The 19,565-nt window shown below is 36.4% G+C and overlaps 1 protein-coding gene and 1 pseudogene across 1 annotated transcript in view; both read right to left on the reverse strand.

The window, feature by feature from the left end:
* Window positions 1-3,638: 3,638 nt before the first annotated feature.
* Window positions 3,639-6,203, reverse strand: LOC118036854 (receptor-like protein 9DC3; annotated as a pseudogene).
* The window catches only part of LOC118036856 (uncharacterized), a 15,750-nt gene continuing 2,341 nt past the window's right edge, over window positions 6,157-19,565 (reverse strand). The window contains exons 2-3 of the mRNA XM_073403669.1: window positions 6,249-8,058; window positions 6,157-6,162 (exon numbers count right to left, since the gene is read on the reverse strand). Coding sequence (XP_073259770.1) covers window positions 6,157-6,162; window positions 6,249-8,058 — 1,816 coding nt within the window. The remainder of the gene's footprint in view (window positions 6,163-6,248; window positions 8,059-19,565) is intronic.

Below are 19,565 nucleotides of genomic sequence, written 5' to 3' on the forward strand. Positions count from 1 at the left end.
AAAAGATAAAAAGAAATCAGCCTTTCCTCGACGTTTGAATTGGAGCAGAGAAATTTGAGGAGAAGGATCGACGGTTAAATTTTTTGGATTCAAGTGCAAGGGAAACAAAATGGAAATGAGAAATTGAGTGAGGGATAATGAATAAAAAATAAAGCAGTTCGTAGACTTAGCTTTCTTGACTCAAAATTCAGAAGACCACAAATTATATATATACATGCAAAATAATGTATAGTTTGCCAAACTACGTAATAATTTACTCTACATTGTTTAAAAAGGATTAGAAGTAGAGCTCTAGCACATTAATCACATTGATCCTCGCAAGACCAAACATTGAGTTCACACTTTTAGCATTACAAATTGATATACCGACAAAAAAAGCTTGACTAACCCTGATTTGCAATGTCCTTCAAGTAATTTCAACTTATATTTTAAATATATTCTAACCAAGTCGATCACATAACATTTTTGATAATTCGTTAAGGAACATGTTTGATGTAGTAGTTAGGAATTCATGGCTTCCTCTATTATAAGTGATATAATTATCAGTATTGATAATGATACTACCATGAAAGTATAATATTTATAAATTATAAATATTCTTTCAAACAACACAATAAAACATAATTATAATTTATTAATATCTTATGATTAATCAAAATCCATAAATTATTATTTAAAAATATCACAAGAAAGGAGAAAGAGATGGGTGATGTAGAGAGAGATGCGTGTGGCGGGGGAGGGGGGGGAGGGTGGTTTTGAGAACTTAAAATTCAAAATGAGTGGAGGCTAGTTTTTTAATTATTTTTTTAGCCGTGTTACTTTGCCCTTTACTTTAATGTGTCAAAAAACAAAAAATCTCCAATAATTGAACTTTAGTTTTCGTATAATGACCGGCTGTAATTTGGTCAAAAAGAATTAAAGAAAAACAGCCTTTTCCTCGACGTTTGAATTGGAGCAGCGAAAGACTTTGTTCATGAGCTCATAATTGAGTTGAAGAGGAGAAATTTGAGGAGACTTTGGATTAAATTGTTGGATTAAAGTGCAACGGAAACATAATGGAAATGAGAAATTGAGTGAGGGATAATGAATAAAAAATAAAGTAGTTCGTAGACTTAGCTTTCTTGACTCAAAACTCAGCAAGACCACAAATTATATGTATGCAAAATTGTTGCAACGCATTTTGGCCCCCCTACAAAAAAGAAAAAATACAAAAATAAATCAAAAATAAAAAAATATACAAGAAATAATAACAGTAAAAAGAGAATGTTAGAACACTCAAACTATGGTCAAAAATTGGTTGAGGAGGTTTAAAAATACAAAGATTAAAATTTGATGATATATCGTTGATCGATGAAAGTCTTGTTGATGATGAAAATTTAATTTAAGGAAGAAAAGTTCAAAATTAAATATATATAGACTCAATTAAATTTTATTGAAACAATATAACTTTGAGATTGTTAGAAATCAAACTCTCTTTTTTCCCCTATATATCCAGGATAAGTTTACAAGATTTGTGATTAGATAAGTGCATCAGATTAGATTCCATGCAAGCACTTCAGCATTGGCAATAACAGCCACTAATTATTATCAGTCCTAGCATGAGAAAATTGAAGATATCTAGCAGGATCAAACCTTATATTTCAATGCCAGATAGGTAATGCCATGTCTATTCTTCCTTGTATAACAAGAGGATGAGAGAAGGGAAGAGGTTCATAAACAAATGCCAGAGGATCTTAGCCAAGTCCCCAAAAGGAGGCAAGTACACTTGCAAGCCTTGTGCTGCTTCTCATAAATTCTCACATTGCCCGATGCTTGAATTCACTTGAGAGATGCATTTTTTCTCTCTCTGAATGCGTTGCTGGTTTCATTTTTCCAGATCACCCGAGAAATCTAAAAAGAGTGGCTCATCTGTTATTCTTATAATAGTTATACCTAGTAGCAACAAAAGTGGGAAGAATATTACCAGAAATGGATTTGTTCTAAAGTCCTGAATTGATAGCTGCAAGTTGTCTGCAAGATCAAATCCCTTACATTTGTCTACAATGCCTCCAGCACCTGAATTCGTTTGTCACTTGCTCCCCTTTGAAAAAGGTAACAGCATTTGGTGTTTCGAATTCAAGCTCCCAATTACCAGCTCAAACCCTGATTCTAACCCTTGATTGATTGAACATGGAGCATGATCATTATAAATTGTATTGGTAAAATCCTGCCCCAGTGGTGTTTATCCATTGTTGAACCTCTTGTGGACACAACCACAGCCATGAGACCTCATGTACTGGTCTTCATCACGCCTTTCAACATTCTCCAGATGATGGAATATAAAGTGCATTATCTGATATAAACATGAGTTTTTTATCCTGAAAAATGTAGTTTTAGCAAATGAAAAGTTTAGGCACCTACTGATTTGTTTTTTTAAGATTTTTGATGGTTGGGGGTTCGATTTAGTCATGGAAAAGTTTTGGTAATTGTTGCCTGTTGTGTTCTATCCAAATCCAATGACTTCCATCGCAATGGATAGAAGATAGTATGGTTCCTCAAGAGAACTAGAAGAAATTAAACAAAGTGTCTTTATGGACTACAAAAATATTATCCGGAGGATTTTATTTGTTTGAGCTTGCTGTGGATTTTTTAACCCTTTACAAGGCACCTAGGGCATTGTCCCAGTCAGACTTGCAGAGAGTTCTTGGCACAACAACTAAGACTAGGGTTGCTGTAAATGGGTACAGTAAGCCAATGCTAGAATAGTCTGTTACGTGATTTACCCAACTTGATGTTGTTGGATTTATTGTTACTGATTTGTTATAACTGCCTAGCTCTAGAATCTGTTCATAGTCATGACAGCTGGTTTCCCCTTCTTCTTTAACCGTCTTCTAAGAAACAATATATATATGATTTACTCTCTGACCTTAGAGATAAGGAGAACAGAGATTCACATTCTCAAATTCTATCTTTTTGAAATGATTGTCAGAGAGGTCGAGCTTTTGAAGATGATGCAGGGAGAAAAAGGGTGCTATTGGAATGGAGGGTGCCATAAGGAATGCTGCAAGAGAGGTCCAGTCCAGTGACATGCCCGGTTTTCGTGTCACAAGTGACCCCATCCCACGAGCAGCAGTCTGTACTATCTATCCATGACTCTGTTTTTGGAAAAGGATATTGACAATACTCCAATGAGGCAGATCTATTAATGGAGAAGGATTGTTTGAATTGAAGGAGAGAAAGAGATTGGTGATGAGCACACAAATGAGAAGAAGAGGAGGAGGAGGAGGAGGAGTGATTTGAGGAGAGTGGAGATGAAATTGTTGAATGGAAATGGAAGAGAGACAGAATGAAAGAGAGAGATTGAGAGAGGCACAGTTGTGAAAACCCCATTACAGGATTCGAAGTATAATTAAGAGAGATGAGAAATAAAGAAAGGCATTATTAGTAGTATTTAATTATTAGTAGTGTTACTTCAACACTATGAATCTGCCACTTTAGTGTTGTTCCAAAGCCAACTCCACTCGGTATCACTTGAGGCACAACCTTTATTGAAATAACACTGCAATAAAAACAATATATAACTGTAGTTATGATTACTTATAAAAAATCAGAAAGGAAACAATTTACAGAACGAACTTTGAAGATACTGACTGCATTGTTTAGTTTCTTCTTGCACCATTTCTACTAGCATTCTTCTTTGTTCTGATTGCATTAAGACTCCATTGATCTTCAACCGTTTTCAGAAACCATGCAGGTCTTCTTGTTTTAAACACAACATATCCCATTATGACTCCAAACATAAACCCACATCCATACCCAATTGCCACAGCTTTCCATCCAAACCCTTCTTCAAACAATGTTGAATCATCTCCTGCAATAAGGTTTGATGGCGGTAATGGTGGTTTGGTTGCTGAACATATTCGAAGGCAGATTGATATGAAATATATAGAAGGAATGGTTGGACTTTTATTCTAATCTTAAGCAGATGCTACCATGGAATTATAGAGATTTAGGCAGTCTTTGTAGAAGGGGGGCTGCCTGCACAAAAGTATGTTAGTTCCAATGATATTGAAGTTTTTTGTTTCTTGGAAACTAAAATTTATAATTATACGAACACCTTAGTAAGCAGTATTTGGATTCTGTTTTGCTTTGCGATCGAATTCGGTTGAAATATACCTGAGAACGTGGGAGGCTGCTAGCGCGTGGGAGACGCCAGTACTGGACTTTGTTCAGACGCCTGCAACGTGGTGCTCATTGTATTTTATGTGTTGAAGTTCTTGATGTGTTTTCTGACAAATGGAAAACAAACTAATAAAGTTGTTTAATATATTCAAATTTTGAGAATAATATTAAAAACATTATTAAATTACTTTGAATACATCAAATTGATTGTAATTGGGTTATTATGAAGAAATTAGGATTCGAAAACCAACTTTTCAAGTTCACTTATAAATTCACTCTACAAATTGATTTATTTTATGTTTTTTTTATCCCTCCAATGAAAAACATTTTTATCCGTACTGAAAAAATAGTAACCAGACAATAATTAATGTTAATGAAAATAAGTTAAATGAATGATAAATATGTCATTGAACATAAAAAGGAAATCGCTAAGTGTTTCCCTTATCCAAACAAACCCTTATGAGGGGTGTGGGTGTCAAAGTTTCTGTTTTTGTTGAAAAGTTTGGATTTTATTTTGCATTTTCTGATTTGGTTTTTCTTTTGGGGGAGTTTTGAAGGATTTTGTGAATCTTGGTTATGTGGTCAGATAATGGAACGAAGAATTTTGTGAATTTGAATTATAGGGTTAATTAATGGTATATAGACTTTGTTTTTATTATGTGCTATTGGTTTTATTAAATGCTTAAATTGTCATTTATCTGCAAAAGTTTGAATTTTGTGTGTGATAGCGGGGTTGAGGTTGATATTGCAATGAGGAATAGCAATTGGGTGGTTTTGGGTGCTTTAATCGGTGTTTGGGATATGGAGGAGTGATTGCTTGTGCCGGATGGGATGAGATTAAGTTTCCAGTTTTGCTGGGATGAATGGAGTTGAAACAGATTGAGTTGTTCGTTGAACTTTTGAACCCAATTATGTCCATTCAATTAAGTGATCAAGAATAAGCAAATGTTCATAACTCAATAAAACATAAATGATTTTATAGTTAACACAAGCTATTGCTTGCTTGACCTATTACATACATGGAATCTTTTTTGCATAAGTAACACCCAAACCATTTGATATCTTGTTTGTAAAGGGAATCCAATACCATGAATCTGCCACTCTAGTGTTGTTTTAATGTCAAATCCACTTGATATCTTGTTTATACTGTAAAATCAGAAAGGTAAGACTGAGCAAATAAATTGTAGAGAAAAGATAGCCTACAGAAAACATAAAATTTGAAACTCAAATGCTCGCAAAACTTACTTGAAAATATCAATTGCATTATCTAGTTTCTTCTATCACCATATCTGTCAACGTTCTTCTTTGTTTTCTTGCTCTTGAGATTCCATATATCTTCAACCATCCTAAAAAACCATGAAGGTTTTTTTGTTCTAAACACGATGTATCCCATTGCAACTCCAAACACAAACCCACATCCATACCCCATTGTCATAGCTTTCCATCCAAATCCATCTGCAATAATGTTGAATCATCTCCTTCATCAAAGCTTGATGGCAGCAATGATGGTGCCTCATCACCGTAGCATTTTTTTAGTACTTGAGATCCACATAAACCCAAGTTTCCTTCAAATGAGCTTGCATCAAAGGTGTTGAACTGCTCTCCGCTTGGTATGGGCCCCTCGAGTTGGTTATGTGAAAGGTTTAGGATTGCAAGAAATGTTAGACCCCTAGTTGCATTGGAATCCTTCCGGTAAGCAAATTTGAAGATAGATCTAATGATTCCAAATTGGTCAAATTTCCTAATGATGATTGGATTTGACCCGTAAGGGAATTATGAGAAAGGTTGAGTTGCTGGAGTGCTTTTAGCTTTCCGATCACCTTTGGAATCTCTCCAGTGAAATTGTTTTTTGACAAATCGAGTATTCTGATGGTACTTTGTATCTTTGGAAACTCAATTTCTACACCTTTCCATGTCATTTCTATGGAATAGACATAACTAGAGTAATTTGTTGCATTCATGTAAATCATGTTTTGATCCGAGGTCATCATTGCTTCAAAACTATTGAAATACCCAGTTGGAAATGACCCACTAAAATCATTGTCAGAGATGTCAAGAATCTGTAATTTAGAGAAGGAATTATGTGCAGTTGGACCCTTCACAAAACCTTGGAGTTTATTCGATTTTAGAATAAGAATTTGCAGCTTTGGAAGCGTTTCTAAAAAGTAAGGAAACCCATCCTCAATCTTGTTGTTGCCAAGATCAAGAACTTCCAACATTGTGCACCTGACGATAGATGGTGGCACTTTCCCTTCTAATTCATTTCCATTGAGGTTGAGATATTCCAAGCTATTAACCTTTGAAAATGTTGAAGGGATAGTGCCTTGAAGATTGTTCATGCCTAGATGCAATACCGAGAGCATACCGCTGAAGTTCCCCAAACATTGTGGTGTAGAACCACTCAAGCTGTTGTTGGACAAGTCTAGGACCACAAGGAATCTCAGCTTGCAAATAGAAGAAGAAATCTCACCTGTCAATTTACTATTGGACGCAAGAATAAGGGTTGTCAAGTTCTCTTGTTTGAAAATCGAACTTGAGATTGTACCATGCAAGCAGTTATTGCTCAAATCAAGGAATGACAATGAATCATGTTGGAGTTCACTTATATTGCCTGTGAGATTATTGTTATGAAGATCAAGAGTGTTTAAAGAAGGAAGAGCAAACAAAAAGGATGGTATTGTTCCATTAAACAAGTTACCATATAAACTTAGACGCTCTAGATTTGAGAGGCTACCCAAAGAATCTGGAATCTGACCCATAAATTTATTGGAATTGAGTTCCAAGTATCGGAGATGTACAAGGTTTCCGAGTGATGATGGGATAGTGAGATAACCAAGAAGGGCTAGATCTGAACTTATAAGGTTACAATTACCAAGATACATATATTTTAATGAGTTTAGATTATTGATTAAGTCGTTTTCCAAATAAACTGAAATTCTTGTATTAGACAGCCACAATAAAGAGAGGACATTACTCAAATTGGACGAAGGAAAAGAGCCTGTGAGGCCTTCATTGTATGACAGATCCAGTGATTCAAGGTTTGGGAGGAGAAAGATGTTACCTGGAAATTTCCCCTGCAATCCACAACCCCAAAGGGAAAGAGATGACAAAGAAGAGGACAGATTTGTCAAGGAATTGGGTGCAATCAGAGACATATTTACATGATTCAAAACGAAATCTCTCAGCTTGGTTAGGTTTTGAACAAGCTTGTCAAAAGAAATTGGTTCTGGACTTAGATATTGGTTGAAAGAGAGATAAAGGGAAACCAACTCACTGAGTTGCTCAAAATCATAAGGAATTGGACCAGTAAAATCGTTCCATCCAAGATCCAAGTACTGCAGGTGCTTAAATTTCCCCATTGAGGATGGGAGTTTTCCTTGCAATCCACATTCATCGAGTTTGAGTGATGACAGAGAAGAAGACAGATTCATCAAGGAATCGGGAACAACTAGTGACATGTTTACCCAACTCAAATCGAGTTCTCTAAGCTTGGTTAGGTTTCGAACAAGCTTGTCAAAACAAATTGGTTCTAGACTTAGATCGTAGTTCCAAGAGAGATCAAGTGAAACCAATTTGGAGAGGTGAGAGATTTCTGACGGGACTTGGCCTGCAAGATCTGAACCACTCAGGTTAAGATGTGTTAGATTGGAGAACTGGCCAAATCGAGAAGAAATATGGGAGGAGTTGAAATCATTGAAGGATAGTTCGAGCTGTTGAAGATGATGGAGAGAGAAGAGAGAATTATTGGGAAGGAGGGTGCCGTAAAGCATGCTGCAAGAGAGGTCCAGTGCAGTGACATGCCCGGTTTTCAGGTCACAAGTGACCCCATCCCACAAGCAGCAGTCTGCACCCTCTTTCCATGACTCTGTCTTGGGATATTGATCATATTGATAGTTTCTAGCAAACCAAAAAGGAGAACTCTGAATTGAGAAGGATTGTTTGAATTGAAGGAGAGAAAGAGATTGGCGATGAGCACACAAATGAGAAGAAGAGGAGGAGGAGGAGGAGTAATTTGAGGAGAGTGGAGATGAAATTGTTGAGTGGAAATGGAAGAGAAACAGAATGAAGGAGAGAGATTGAGAGAGGGACAGTGGTGAAAACCCCATGTTGGCTGGCCTTACAGGATTCAAAGTATAATTAACTGGGAATTTAAGATGAGAAGTAAAGAAAGGCATTATTAGTAGTATTTATAGACGAAATCAAAGTCACTGGTTGAAGCATTAAACAAGTTTCCTTAGCTGAAAGAGAATCGGAGCAAAGAAAGACTAATTTGTTCATGAGCACATAATTGTTAGTATTAAAATACCTTTTTCAGGATTTAATAATTAAAAAAATAAAGTAAGAATAAAAACCGATGGAAATATGCAATATGTAAGGTTCCTATCAACTTGATTCCCTGTTGACTTCAAATTGTGCAAACTGAATTGTTGTTTCTTGGCACCAATGACTTCGCACTAATATATATAACGTTTCTCATGATCCAAAAGTCTTTTCAGAATTGATATACTTTGATTTTTCCTTTTTCAATTCTAAATAAAAATTAATTTAAACTATGGAATTATGTATACATAATTGAAATAAAAATGATAATCAAAGTCAGTGAATATTTCTCGCGAGGAGAAGTCCCTTAATTCACTAATACAAGTGTTAATAAATTGAGGTGCCGACATTCATGTTAATTAAAAAAATAAGATAGTTAATTATGAAATATTTATAATAAGATATATAAGACTTATGCGAAGATTGCTTTGCCCACTAAAATATAATTTCCGAGAAATTCAAGCCACAAAATCGGACGAAAACTTGTTAATAATTTACACTCGTAGTTTACTCACAGCTGAAGCAAGGGGGCATGCAGAGTTAAAGAGTCATCCTCACCTTCTTATGTCCACCTCACTCCAGTCTACAGTCAACACACGTTCTGGCAATAGCTTTATTGAACAGTTAACCAACTCAATTAGATGCTGTGGGATTGGTCGTCAACACTTTATTTTGTGATTGATTCATTACACGGTGCTTAAGACATGTCAACTGGGAAATGTCATAATGTGGTGCAATATATTTTTTTAAATGTATTTTTTAATTAAAAATATATTTATTTTTTTAATTTTAATATAAACAAATCAAAATCATTATACTGAACAATGAATGAAGCTTGAGAAAGTTTTAAACCAAAACCTTTTAATTACTACGGAGAATTTTGCGTAGGATTGTTTTTCATGTGATCGTTCATTCTTAAATGGAAAACTAAGAGTCTGTCGCTGAAGTTTCCTAAATAGTTTGCTACGCAAACTATTATTTTACAAGTTAGACTTGAAGGAATTTCAGAGCAGCGTACCGGAAATTAAAACAATATTTAAGTGAATGTTTAGGAATAACATTATACTGAACCATTACAGGAAAACAGAGCAGCCTACTAAAACTGACAAAGATTGGAGGAGTTTCAAGGTTCTTGCCCTCTAGATTACCAAGTAAGTGTGGGATTGGAAAGATCTTTCTTTCTCAGCATCAACAAGGGAAAACCAATCGTCACCTGGTCTGTCCTTTTCCTCCTTGACCTCCAAGTCTTCGGAACCAGTGAGTGGTTCTGAAAAAAAATTGTGTAAGAAATGAAATTTCTTGAGCACTAACAACTTAGTGCAGAGATGTTTTTCTATACTGCATTTAGCAATGAAATTTCTGCGAAGCTTGCCTTGACCATCAACAAGGAAAACGAAAGTTCAGGATATATTGTATATGAAACTGAATTCAATTGCAAATATTTCCACACAAAGTACGTCCCTTAGTTGACTGAACCATTACCGGAAAACAGAGCAGCGTGGTAAAACTGTCAAAGATTGGAGTTTCGAGGTTCTTGCCCTCAAGATTACCAAGTTAGTGTGGGATTGGTGGGCCTAAAAGATTGGAGGAGTTTCAGGGTTCTTGCCCTCAAGATTGCCAAGTAAGTGTGGGATTGGAAAGATTTTTGTTTTCCAGCATCAACAAGGGAAAACCAATCTTCATCTGCTCTGTCTTTTCCTCCTTGACCTCCAAGTCTTCGCAACCATACAATTATTCAATATGGAACTTCAGGTTGAATTATTCAATTGCAAATATTTCCATACAATTAGCTCCCTTTTTTTTACTATGCAAGAATGTTGGAAACACGGCAATTTTAATTTCCAAAATTGACATTTTTCCAGCAAGTCTACGTGCGTGCAATTTGTGCTCTAATTATAACTCCCTTTGTGTCTCGTCTGATGACAACTGTTCTTGGAGACTTCTGCCCCTCTATGCCTGGGTTTTCATGGTATCATTGCATCTTTGAAGTTTGGTTTTCCTTACAATTTATTTTATCTTTCATTAGTTTTCTCTACATTGTAAGAAATATTTTTTAAGTGGATCATATGCCATGTCATGTTTTAAAAATAATATTAATGTGTGTGTGTGTTTGTGTGTGTGTGTGTATTTATAAAATTTATAAATGATAATTAAATGGTTGGAGTCCATTGCTCTCTAATGATGAACTAAGTTCAATACATAATGGATGAAAGTGAAAAAAATCAGATTAAATATTAAATATTACGTAATGTCATGTAACCTCCATCAAAATATAGAAAATCTAAAGTTTGGTATTGACGGTTCAATCAAACATGGGCTAAATCCACTCACTTGACAAGTATTGATCATAATACAAATAATAATTAATTAAGTCATAAATACAATTAAAATTATAGAGATTAAATGTATAGTTTGCACTAGGTTGAACCATGATTGAACCACAATGCTAAACATTAATTTATGGAAAACATTGGTATACTGATTAATTGAGTGAGAATATTACCTCTTTTAGGATTTAAAAATTAAAACAAAAAAGCTAAGTAGTTGTTGCTAGACTAAGAATGTGTTTGGGAGTGTGGTAGCGGTTGCTTTTCAAATAGCTTTTTGTGCCGAAAAGCATGCCAATAATGTTTTTTCATTTTTTAAAAATCATTTTTAATATCAGCACATCAAAACGATCCAGAAAGTACAAACCGAACTCAATTTTAATAAAAAAAAAAAATTGAATTTTTGTAAAAAGCTGTTTGGACCGCAGTGCCAAACAGCTTCTAAAGGACACCAAGGCAAATTAATAATTACGCCAAGCACTAATGACTTTGCACGACCGAAAAAAGAGTACCAGTGTTGGAAATTAACATTGTTGTTAATTATAATATAAATTATATAAAAATTATAATTTATGTTGTTATCTATTTTTTTGGGTTCTCAAAAAAAAAACCAATACATAAAATAAAAAAAATTATTGAAAAATATTAAAATAATATATCAGTAAGGAAAAAATACGAATGCTCAAAAAATAGCAATCACTATTTACAGACAGTAAGGTTACTATCAACTTTCCTTGTTGACTCAAAATGGTGCAAAATGATGCCCCCGCTAATTACGCCAAGCACTAATGACTTTGCACTAATATATTGTTTTTTCACGATCCAGAAAAGAGTACTGAGCGTTGGAAACACGACAATATTAATTAATTTCCGAAATTATTTAAATAAAGAAGAGAGAAAAAGACAATTCATAAAACTATAAAAAAAATATTAAAAAAATATATTAGTGACAAAAAATATCAGAATACCAAAAAAAAAAAATATCCATCACCATTTACAGAAAGTGAGGTTCCTATCAACTTTCCTTGTTGACTCAAAATTGTGCAAAATCATGCCCCTACTAACTAGTTGGTGATAAACTAAGTGTATTTAAAAGTGTGGTTGTGGTATTTTTTAAAGTATTTTTTATTTTAAAAAATATGTTAATAATATTTTTTTATTTTTAAAAAAATATTTGAAAAATTAAAAATATATTAATTAAAAATAAAAAAATTAATTTTTTTTAAAAATACAAACAAGCTCTGATTAAATGAAAGGCAAGGCAAAGTAATAATAACTTTGCACTTGTATATCATTTTTCACGACCAAAAAAAGAGTACTGAGCGTTGGAAAACACGGCAATATTAATTAATTTCTGAAATTAACAAAGTCCATATGAGTGATGTGCCGCAAGTCAATGTGCTCATTCGAACTTCCTTTGTAGCTTGTTTTATGGTAATTATATTTTTTATATTATCATATTAAAATAATATAAAAACAAGTTAGAAACATGACAATATTTATTTTTTATTAAAAATAAATTTTAAAAAATAAAAAAAATCTTTTTTAATTATCCAAAAGTTCCTATCAACCTTCCTTGTGTGCTTGGTTGGTAATGTGTATCAACCCAAAAAGTCTTTCTCAACATCAACAAGGAAAACCAATCTTCATTTTTCTCAGAAAGTATGGAACTGAGGGTTGAGTTATTCATTTGCAGATATCTCCACGAAGGAGAGAGCTCCCTTAGTTGATTACAAAACAAGAGTATAATCCGTAAAAACTTGATATTAATATATTAAAACGACGTAAAAAAAATGCTAAGAACACGACAATATTGATTTCTTGTAAAAGATAAATTTTATAAAATAAAAAAAACATAAAATATTATTTTAATTTATTTTCAAACAAAAAATACTTTACAAAATAACCTCGACCACACTGACATAATCTAAAACAAAAACACGGCAATACTGATTTCCTAAATGAATTAAATCGTGTTTCATGGCTGCTAATTTTTCTTAAATTAACTAATCCTTTTAGTATTAAAAGTAAATAAATAGTTATTTTAATCATGCTTAATTCAATAATAATTATTTAAAAAAAACTTTTCTTGCTTATCAATCTTTCAATTTATATACTTTGATTTTTCCTTTATCTATTTTAAATAAAAAAATAATTTAACAATGAGATTATGTAAGCAAATAATTAAAAAATATGTATACAATAAAAAATAAAAAATAAAGATTGTAAACCATTTAGCTGTATTTATAACCCCTAAACCTTTTTATGTTTAATGGAGTTGAGGGACTGGAAAGATATTTTTTTTATAGCATTAATAAAAGATAAATGTCTCTTACAAAACATTAAGTGATGAACAAATACCCCTTGCACAATATTAATGAGGGATAAATATCTATTACAAACTATTAATGACAATGAAAATATGATAGGTTTTTAAAAAACTTTTATATACTTAGAGAGATAGGAAGATGGATATCCTTAACTTTAACATTTTATATTAAAAATCACAAGAATAAACAAATGAAACCTTGTAGTCTAACATGGGGCTATAATGATCGCCATACCCAAACCCACTTTGGCTTGGCACAATGCCAAGTCCAATAGCGGTGGATCTAGTAGCTCGCTAGATCCAAAGCCGTTTTGGCTCTGCAAGTAGCTGAACTCAAGGGTGTGGGGTCTAGCAACTCGCCAGATGCTCAACAAGTAGCTAAACTCGAAAGTGTTGGGTCTGACAGCTCGCCATACTTACGTCCACTTGGGCACATTGAGTACCTGAATTCAAGAATATTAGGTTTGGAAGCTCACCAAACTCATGTCCACTAGATTAAGTATGTAGCTGAACCTAAGGATGTTTGGATTGACAACTTGTCAGATTCTTGTTAATTTATGTTCAACACATAGCTTAACTTAATGATGTTGGGTTTAGCAGCTCGTCAAATTCATGTTTGTTGGGTTTAGTGCATAACTGAACCAAGAACGTTGGGTTTGACAGATCACCATATTTATTTTTACTTGAGCTCACCGTGTAGTTGAGCCCAAGAATGTTAGATCTGACAACTCTCCATACCCATGTCTATTTGGAAGCTTGCCAGACTTATGCCCACTTGGGCTCTACTCTTAACCACGCCAAAAGACATTGAGCTTGAAAACAACCTAGACTTATGTCATCTGGACTTGATATTCTTTGCTTGGGCACTCCGAGCTAGAATTCCGACAACAACAAAAACAATTCATTGATAAATGAAACATCCCAGGAAATCGAAGTTAATAATTGGAGCTGAAAAATCTGAGAAATGCAATTCTGAATGTTTTCCACTCCCTTTCAAGTTACTTGTAACACCACTTCTAGATTTTCGACAACTCACTTCCTCAATGGAAACACAGTGGTTTTTTTATATTGAAGAAACATCTAGTCTAGGTAATGAACAGATTAGCTGGTTAAAGTTAAGAGAACTTGTGAAGGAAAAAATAAAACACATACAGTACTCAAAAGTTGCACTAGATTCCATGGAGCACATGATCAGAAGAAAAAGATCATTGATGGATGATATGTGAATCTTAGAAGCAGGCATTTCCCTCAACTGATTAAGCCCACCTCTGGATTTCGAGAAAGAGCTCTTAAAAAAATTAGAATGCTATTTTACCTGTGTTTGATCCCTTGGGAAACATCAATGGCCAGATACAATGAAAGGAAAGTTCAGCAGAGTCAGGAACTCTATAGGAAATCGGTTTCCTGTCCTCCTAGAATGGTTGTGTAGATGGATCAGATAGACTGGGTGTTCTTGAAACACTATCCTTCCCTTTCTTGGCATTTGATCCCTAACTCCTCTATCATGTATTTCCAACCATCAATAGGTCTAAATATGCGAGCTTGATAAAGCTAGCTATCTGCAAGTAGTTAAAGAAAATTGCTAGTTTAACTGGAAAGAGTCGAAAGACATGATGACTGTTGAATAAACTCAATCCAGAAGCTCCCAGATGGTCAAGGAAGGCAACCACCCACCAGCCGCAGCCGCCAGCCGCCAGCCGCCTTCACATCGCCGGTCAACAGCCGCCTTCACACCTGGAACAGTAGATTTTCGTATTCTGAATTTATGTATAAATAGAGTGCCCAGCTTATGTTATATGTGTGGAGAGAATAGAGAGAAACACTAGAAAGAGAAAGAGAGAGAGAGGGCGTGTATAAGCTTTTGTGTTGTAATTGTAAGCTTCGGTTTTGTGTAATAAAACAGTGTGTTTTATCCCCTCTGAGTGTTTCAAAGCCACCACCAGTGGTTCCTCCCACCAACAATTGGTATCAGAGCACCGTTCGTCGGAAAACAGAAGTGTTTTGGGGTATATCCGAATTTTCAAAATTGTCAAAAACAAGTTTTGATCATTCCACAGTGTAGAGCTCATCAATACGAACTCACTGCCGCAAACATCAGCCAAATCGGAGTTCGGGGTAGCCCACACGCGCCACCTGAATATTCAGCCAGATCGCCCACGCGCCCCGAGGAAGAAGACGACTGACGTGCACGCACGCCATATTCAAGCCGCGCCGAGCCGTCACGCCGAGTCCAAGCCGAGCCGATAGCCGAGCCACAAGCCGAGCCGTCCTCCGAGCCGAGCCGAGCCGTTGATCCAGCCGCCAGCGCCGAGAGAATATTCTCCGAATATTCCACACAATATTCCCGGTTCAACCCAGCGAACCGCCCGCCGTACAGAATTGGTTTTTTGACCGGTTCACCCATTTTCTGACCCGATTTCAACAAAGTCAGACCGGTTCCCTACTATTTGGACCATTCCGGATTGATCTACAGTGTCCGTTTGGCCAAATTCGGCTTCTAGAAGGCGATATAGTCATTAAAAGAGCAAAATGACTACAGAAGGTACACATACACTCATTCCAAAGCTGACCAAAGACAACTATGATAGTTGGTGCATCAGATTGAAGGCATTCCTTGGGTCACAAGAGTGTTTGGATATTGTACAAACTGGTTATGATGAACCAGAGTCCAAAGAAAGAGAAGATGCTTTACAAGAGGCTCAGAAGCAAGCCTTGAAAGTCAACAGAAAGAAGGACAACAAAGCCAAGACCATCATCTACCAAGGTCTTGATGAAGATACGTTCGAGATCATAGCTTCCGCTGAAACGTCACATGATATATGGGAGGCTCTCCAACAGAAATACAAAGGTGCTGACAGAATCAAGAAGATTCGTCTTCAATCTTTGCGAGGAGAATTTGAGTTATTGCAAATGAAGTCCTCGGAGTCTATTTCTGATTATCACACAAGGATTATGGTGATAATCAACCAGATGAGGAGAAATGGAGAAGCCATCATCGATGCTCGAATCACTGAAAAAATTTTGAGATCCCTAGATCCAAAATTCGATTTTGTTGTTGTCGCAATTGAAGAGTCCAAAGATGTGGACAAGTTGACTGTGGATGAGCTTATGAGTTCTTTACAAGCTCATGAGCAGAAGATCGTAAAGCGAAATGGAGATAAGGTAATTGAGCATGCCTTACAAGCAAAGTTGTCCCTCAAGGACAGATATGAGCAAGGGGAGACTTCATCAAGTGGCTACACCACTCAAGCAGGAAGTCAACAATCCAGAGGAGGATTCCAGCAATTCCAAGGAAGAGGTTCTTGGAATACAAGCTTTAGAGGAAGAGGTGGTAGAAGCACCATCAGATGAGGCCGAGGACAACAAGCATTCACTCCCAGAGGAAGAGGAGGCGGTTACAATAACCGTGACAAGAGGAATATCAAATGTTATAGTTGCAATCAGTTTGGGCACTATAGCACTGAATGCAGAAGAAAAGCTTCGTTAGAGATACGTGAGCATGCCAACTTTGCAGAAAAGGATGACAGAGAAGAAACTGCATTTCTTGTCCAACAAGGACTTGATAAGAAAAAAGAGGACATATGGTATCTAGATACTGGAGCCAGCAATCACATGTGCGGCTACCGAGAGTTATTTAGTGATCTAGATGAGACCAAGCAAGGTCTAGTTACTTTTGGAGATACCACAAAGGTTCCATTCAAAGGTAAAGGCAGCATCCCAATTAAGTTGAAGAACGGCGATTCCAGCTACATCGCCAATGTGTATTATGCCCCAGCCATAAAGCAGAACCTAATCAACTTAGGTCAACTTTTGGAGAGAGGCTATACTTTTTACTCGGAGAATTGTCATCTGGCAATTAGAGACAACAATTGGAGATTAATGGCCTACGTGAAAATGTCCAAGAATAGGATGTTTCCTTTGAACATCCAGTATGATGCAGCAAGGTGTTTGAGCGCCATCACCAACAGTGAAGAATGGCTTTGGCACCTGAGGCTTGGACATCTGAATTTCACAAGTTTGAAGATGCTAGCAAGCAAGAAGATGGTCAAAGGTTTGCCTCACATTGATCATCCAGATGAAGTCTGTGAGAGTTGTGTCCTCAGCAAACATCACAGATCCAGTTTTGCCAAAGAAGTCAACTGGAGAGCAAAGAGGCCACTGGAGTTAGTACACACAGATGTGTGTGGCCCAATCACGCCTATGTCGACTGGACAAAATAGGTACTTCCTCACTTTTACTGATGATTTTAGTAGAAAAACGTGGATATACTTTCTGAAGAGGAAGTCAGAAGTATTCAATTGTTTTAAAGATTTTAAAGCAATTGTGGAGAAGCAAACTGGTTATACGATCAGAACAGTGAGATCTGATCAAGGTGGAGAATATATAACCAACGACTTTGAAGCCTTCTGTACACAACAAGGCATCAGACATCAGACGACACCAGCTTATACACCACAGCTGAATGGTGTAGCCGAGAGGAAGAATCGAACGATTCTTGACATGGCTAGAAGTTTGCTCAAAGCAAAGAAGCTGCCCAAGCAATACTGGGCTGAAGCTGTATCATGTGCAGTGTATCTACTGAATCGCTGCCCGACCAGAAGTTTGCAAGGTGTTACTCCAGAAGAAGCATGGAGTGGTCACAAACCAAGTGTAACTCATCTACGAGTCTTTGGTTGTGTGGCATATGCAAAGATCCCAGATGCAAGAAGGAGAAAGCTCAATGATAAGAGCGAGAAATGCATCTTTGTCGGATATGGTGAAAGAAGGATGGGATAACAGGTTGTATAATCCCATCACGAAGAAGGTGATTACGAGTAGAGATGTTATCTTTGAAGAAGATAAATCTTGGCAATGGAATGGTGATGACCAAGAAGCAATCAAATGGATCAATCTTGATTTGATCCTTGAAGGAGAAGAAGTACCAACAGTACTTGTCGAAGAACCGATTGTACCTGCAGAAGAACCGATTGTGCCAGCAGCTGAACCACAAAAGTCCGGTACATAGTTTCCCTGTATTCAACAGGAAGAAACACACCAGGAGCATCATCATCAACACCACCATCAGCATCCTCATCAGAAGGACCAAGAAGGATGCGGAATCTTGAAGAGTTGTACGATACCACTCAGGTTATGGAAGATACAACTCTATTTTGTTTCCATGCAGATAAGGACCCACCAGAAAAGAAGAAAGCAATAGGTGTCAAAAGGGTCTACAAGCAGAAAGAAGGCATTGAAAGGAGAAGTGTTCATGCTTGGCATGATATCCCTCGATTGAGTTTAAAGGGGAGATTTGTTGAATAAACTCAATCCAGAAGCTCCCAGATGGTCAAGGAAGGCAACCACCCACCAGCCGCAGCCGCCAGCCGCCTTCACACCGCCGATCAACAGCCGCCTTCACACCTGGAACAGTAGATTTTCGTATTCTGAATTTATGTATAAATAGAGTGCCCAGCTTATGTTATATGTGTGGAGAGAATAGAGAGAAACACTTGAAAGAGAAAGAGATAGAGAGAGGGCGTGTATTAAGCTTTTGTTTTTGTGTTGTTATTGTAAGCTTCGGTTTTGTGTAATAAAACCAGTGTGTTTTATCCCCTCTGAGTGTTTCAAAGCCACCACCAGTGGTTCCTCCCACCAACAATTTTGCACCCTCTACACTGTGGAATGATCAAAACTTGTTTTTGACAATTTTGAAAATTCGGATATACCCCAAAACACTTCTGTTTTCCGACGAACGGTGCTCTGATACCAATTGTTGGGCGGAATCCGGTGACCGGTGATGTACTGATAATTGCTCAACGGAGGGGTAAGCACACTGAGACACAATATTTTACGTGGTTCGGCAAAACCGCCTACATCCACGGGAGAGGTTCATTGTATTTAGAGATAGAGAAAGGATTACAATAAATACATGGAGGAGGATCATCCACTCTACTCCTAGCTCACACACCCTGCTGCATGTGGGCAGCAGGGCTGCTGCCCCATGGCAGCAACTTCTCTTTGTCTCTCTCACGTTATCTCAACTTCTCTCAAAGCTCTCTTTGTATGGTGCCTATTTATAGCATGATGGTGGCTTCTCTTCTTCTTTCCAGCAGCTGCAGCTGCAGTCAATGGTGGCTGCCATCTTCTCAACAAAGGCTGCTGGTCAATGCTTGGTGGGGGTTGGTGGTAGTGTAAAATCAATGGCAATACCTAACAATGACTAGGCTGGATAGTATATTCATTGCTTCATTGTTTATCTTTCTAATTTTTTACACTTCATAGAGGACCTATAACATGAGACTACCTGAATAAGCTAGCAGAAAACATTGTATCACACTGACTACAAAACAAAACGCACTGAATTCTTAGTCCATTACAAATTTCAAAATAGCTTTTAGGAGCTTTGTTGGATTCCTTAATGTAGAAGAAACGTAGCATTATTGCTTCAA

The sequence above is a fragment of the Populus alba genome, chromosome 12, assembly GCF_005239225.2.
Source record: "Populus alba chromosome 12, ASM523922v2, whole genome shotgun sequence".
Classification (NCBI taxonomy): domain Eukaryota; kingdom Viridiplantae; phylum Streptophyta; class Magnoliopsida; order Malpighiales; family Salicaceae; genus Populus; species Populus alba.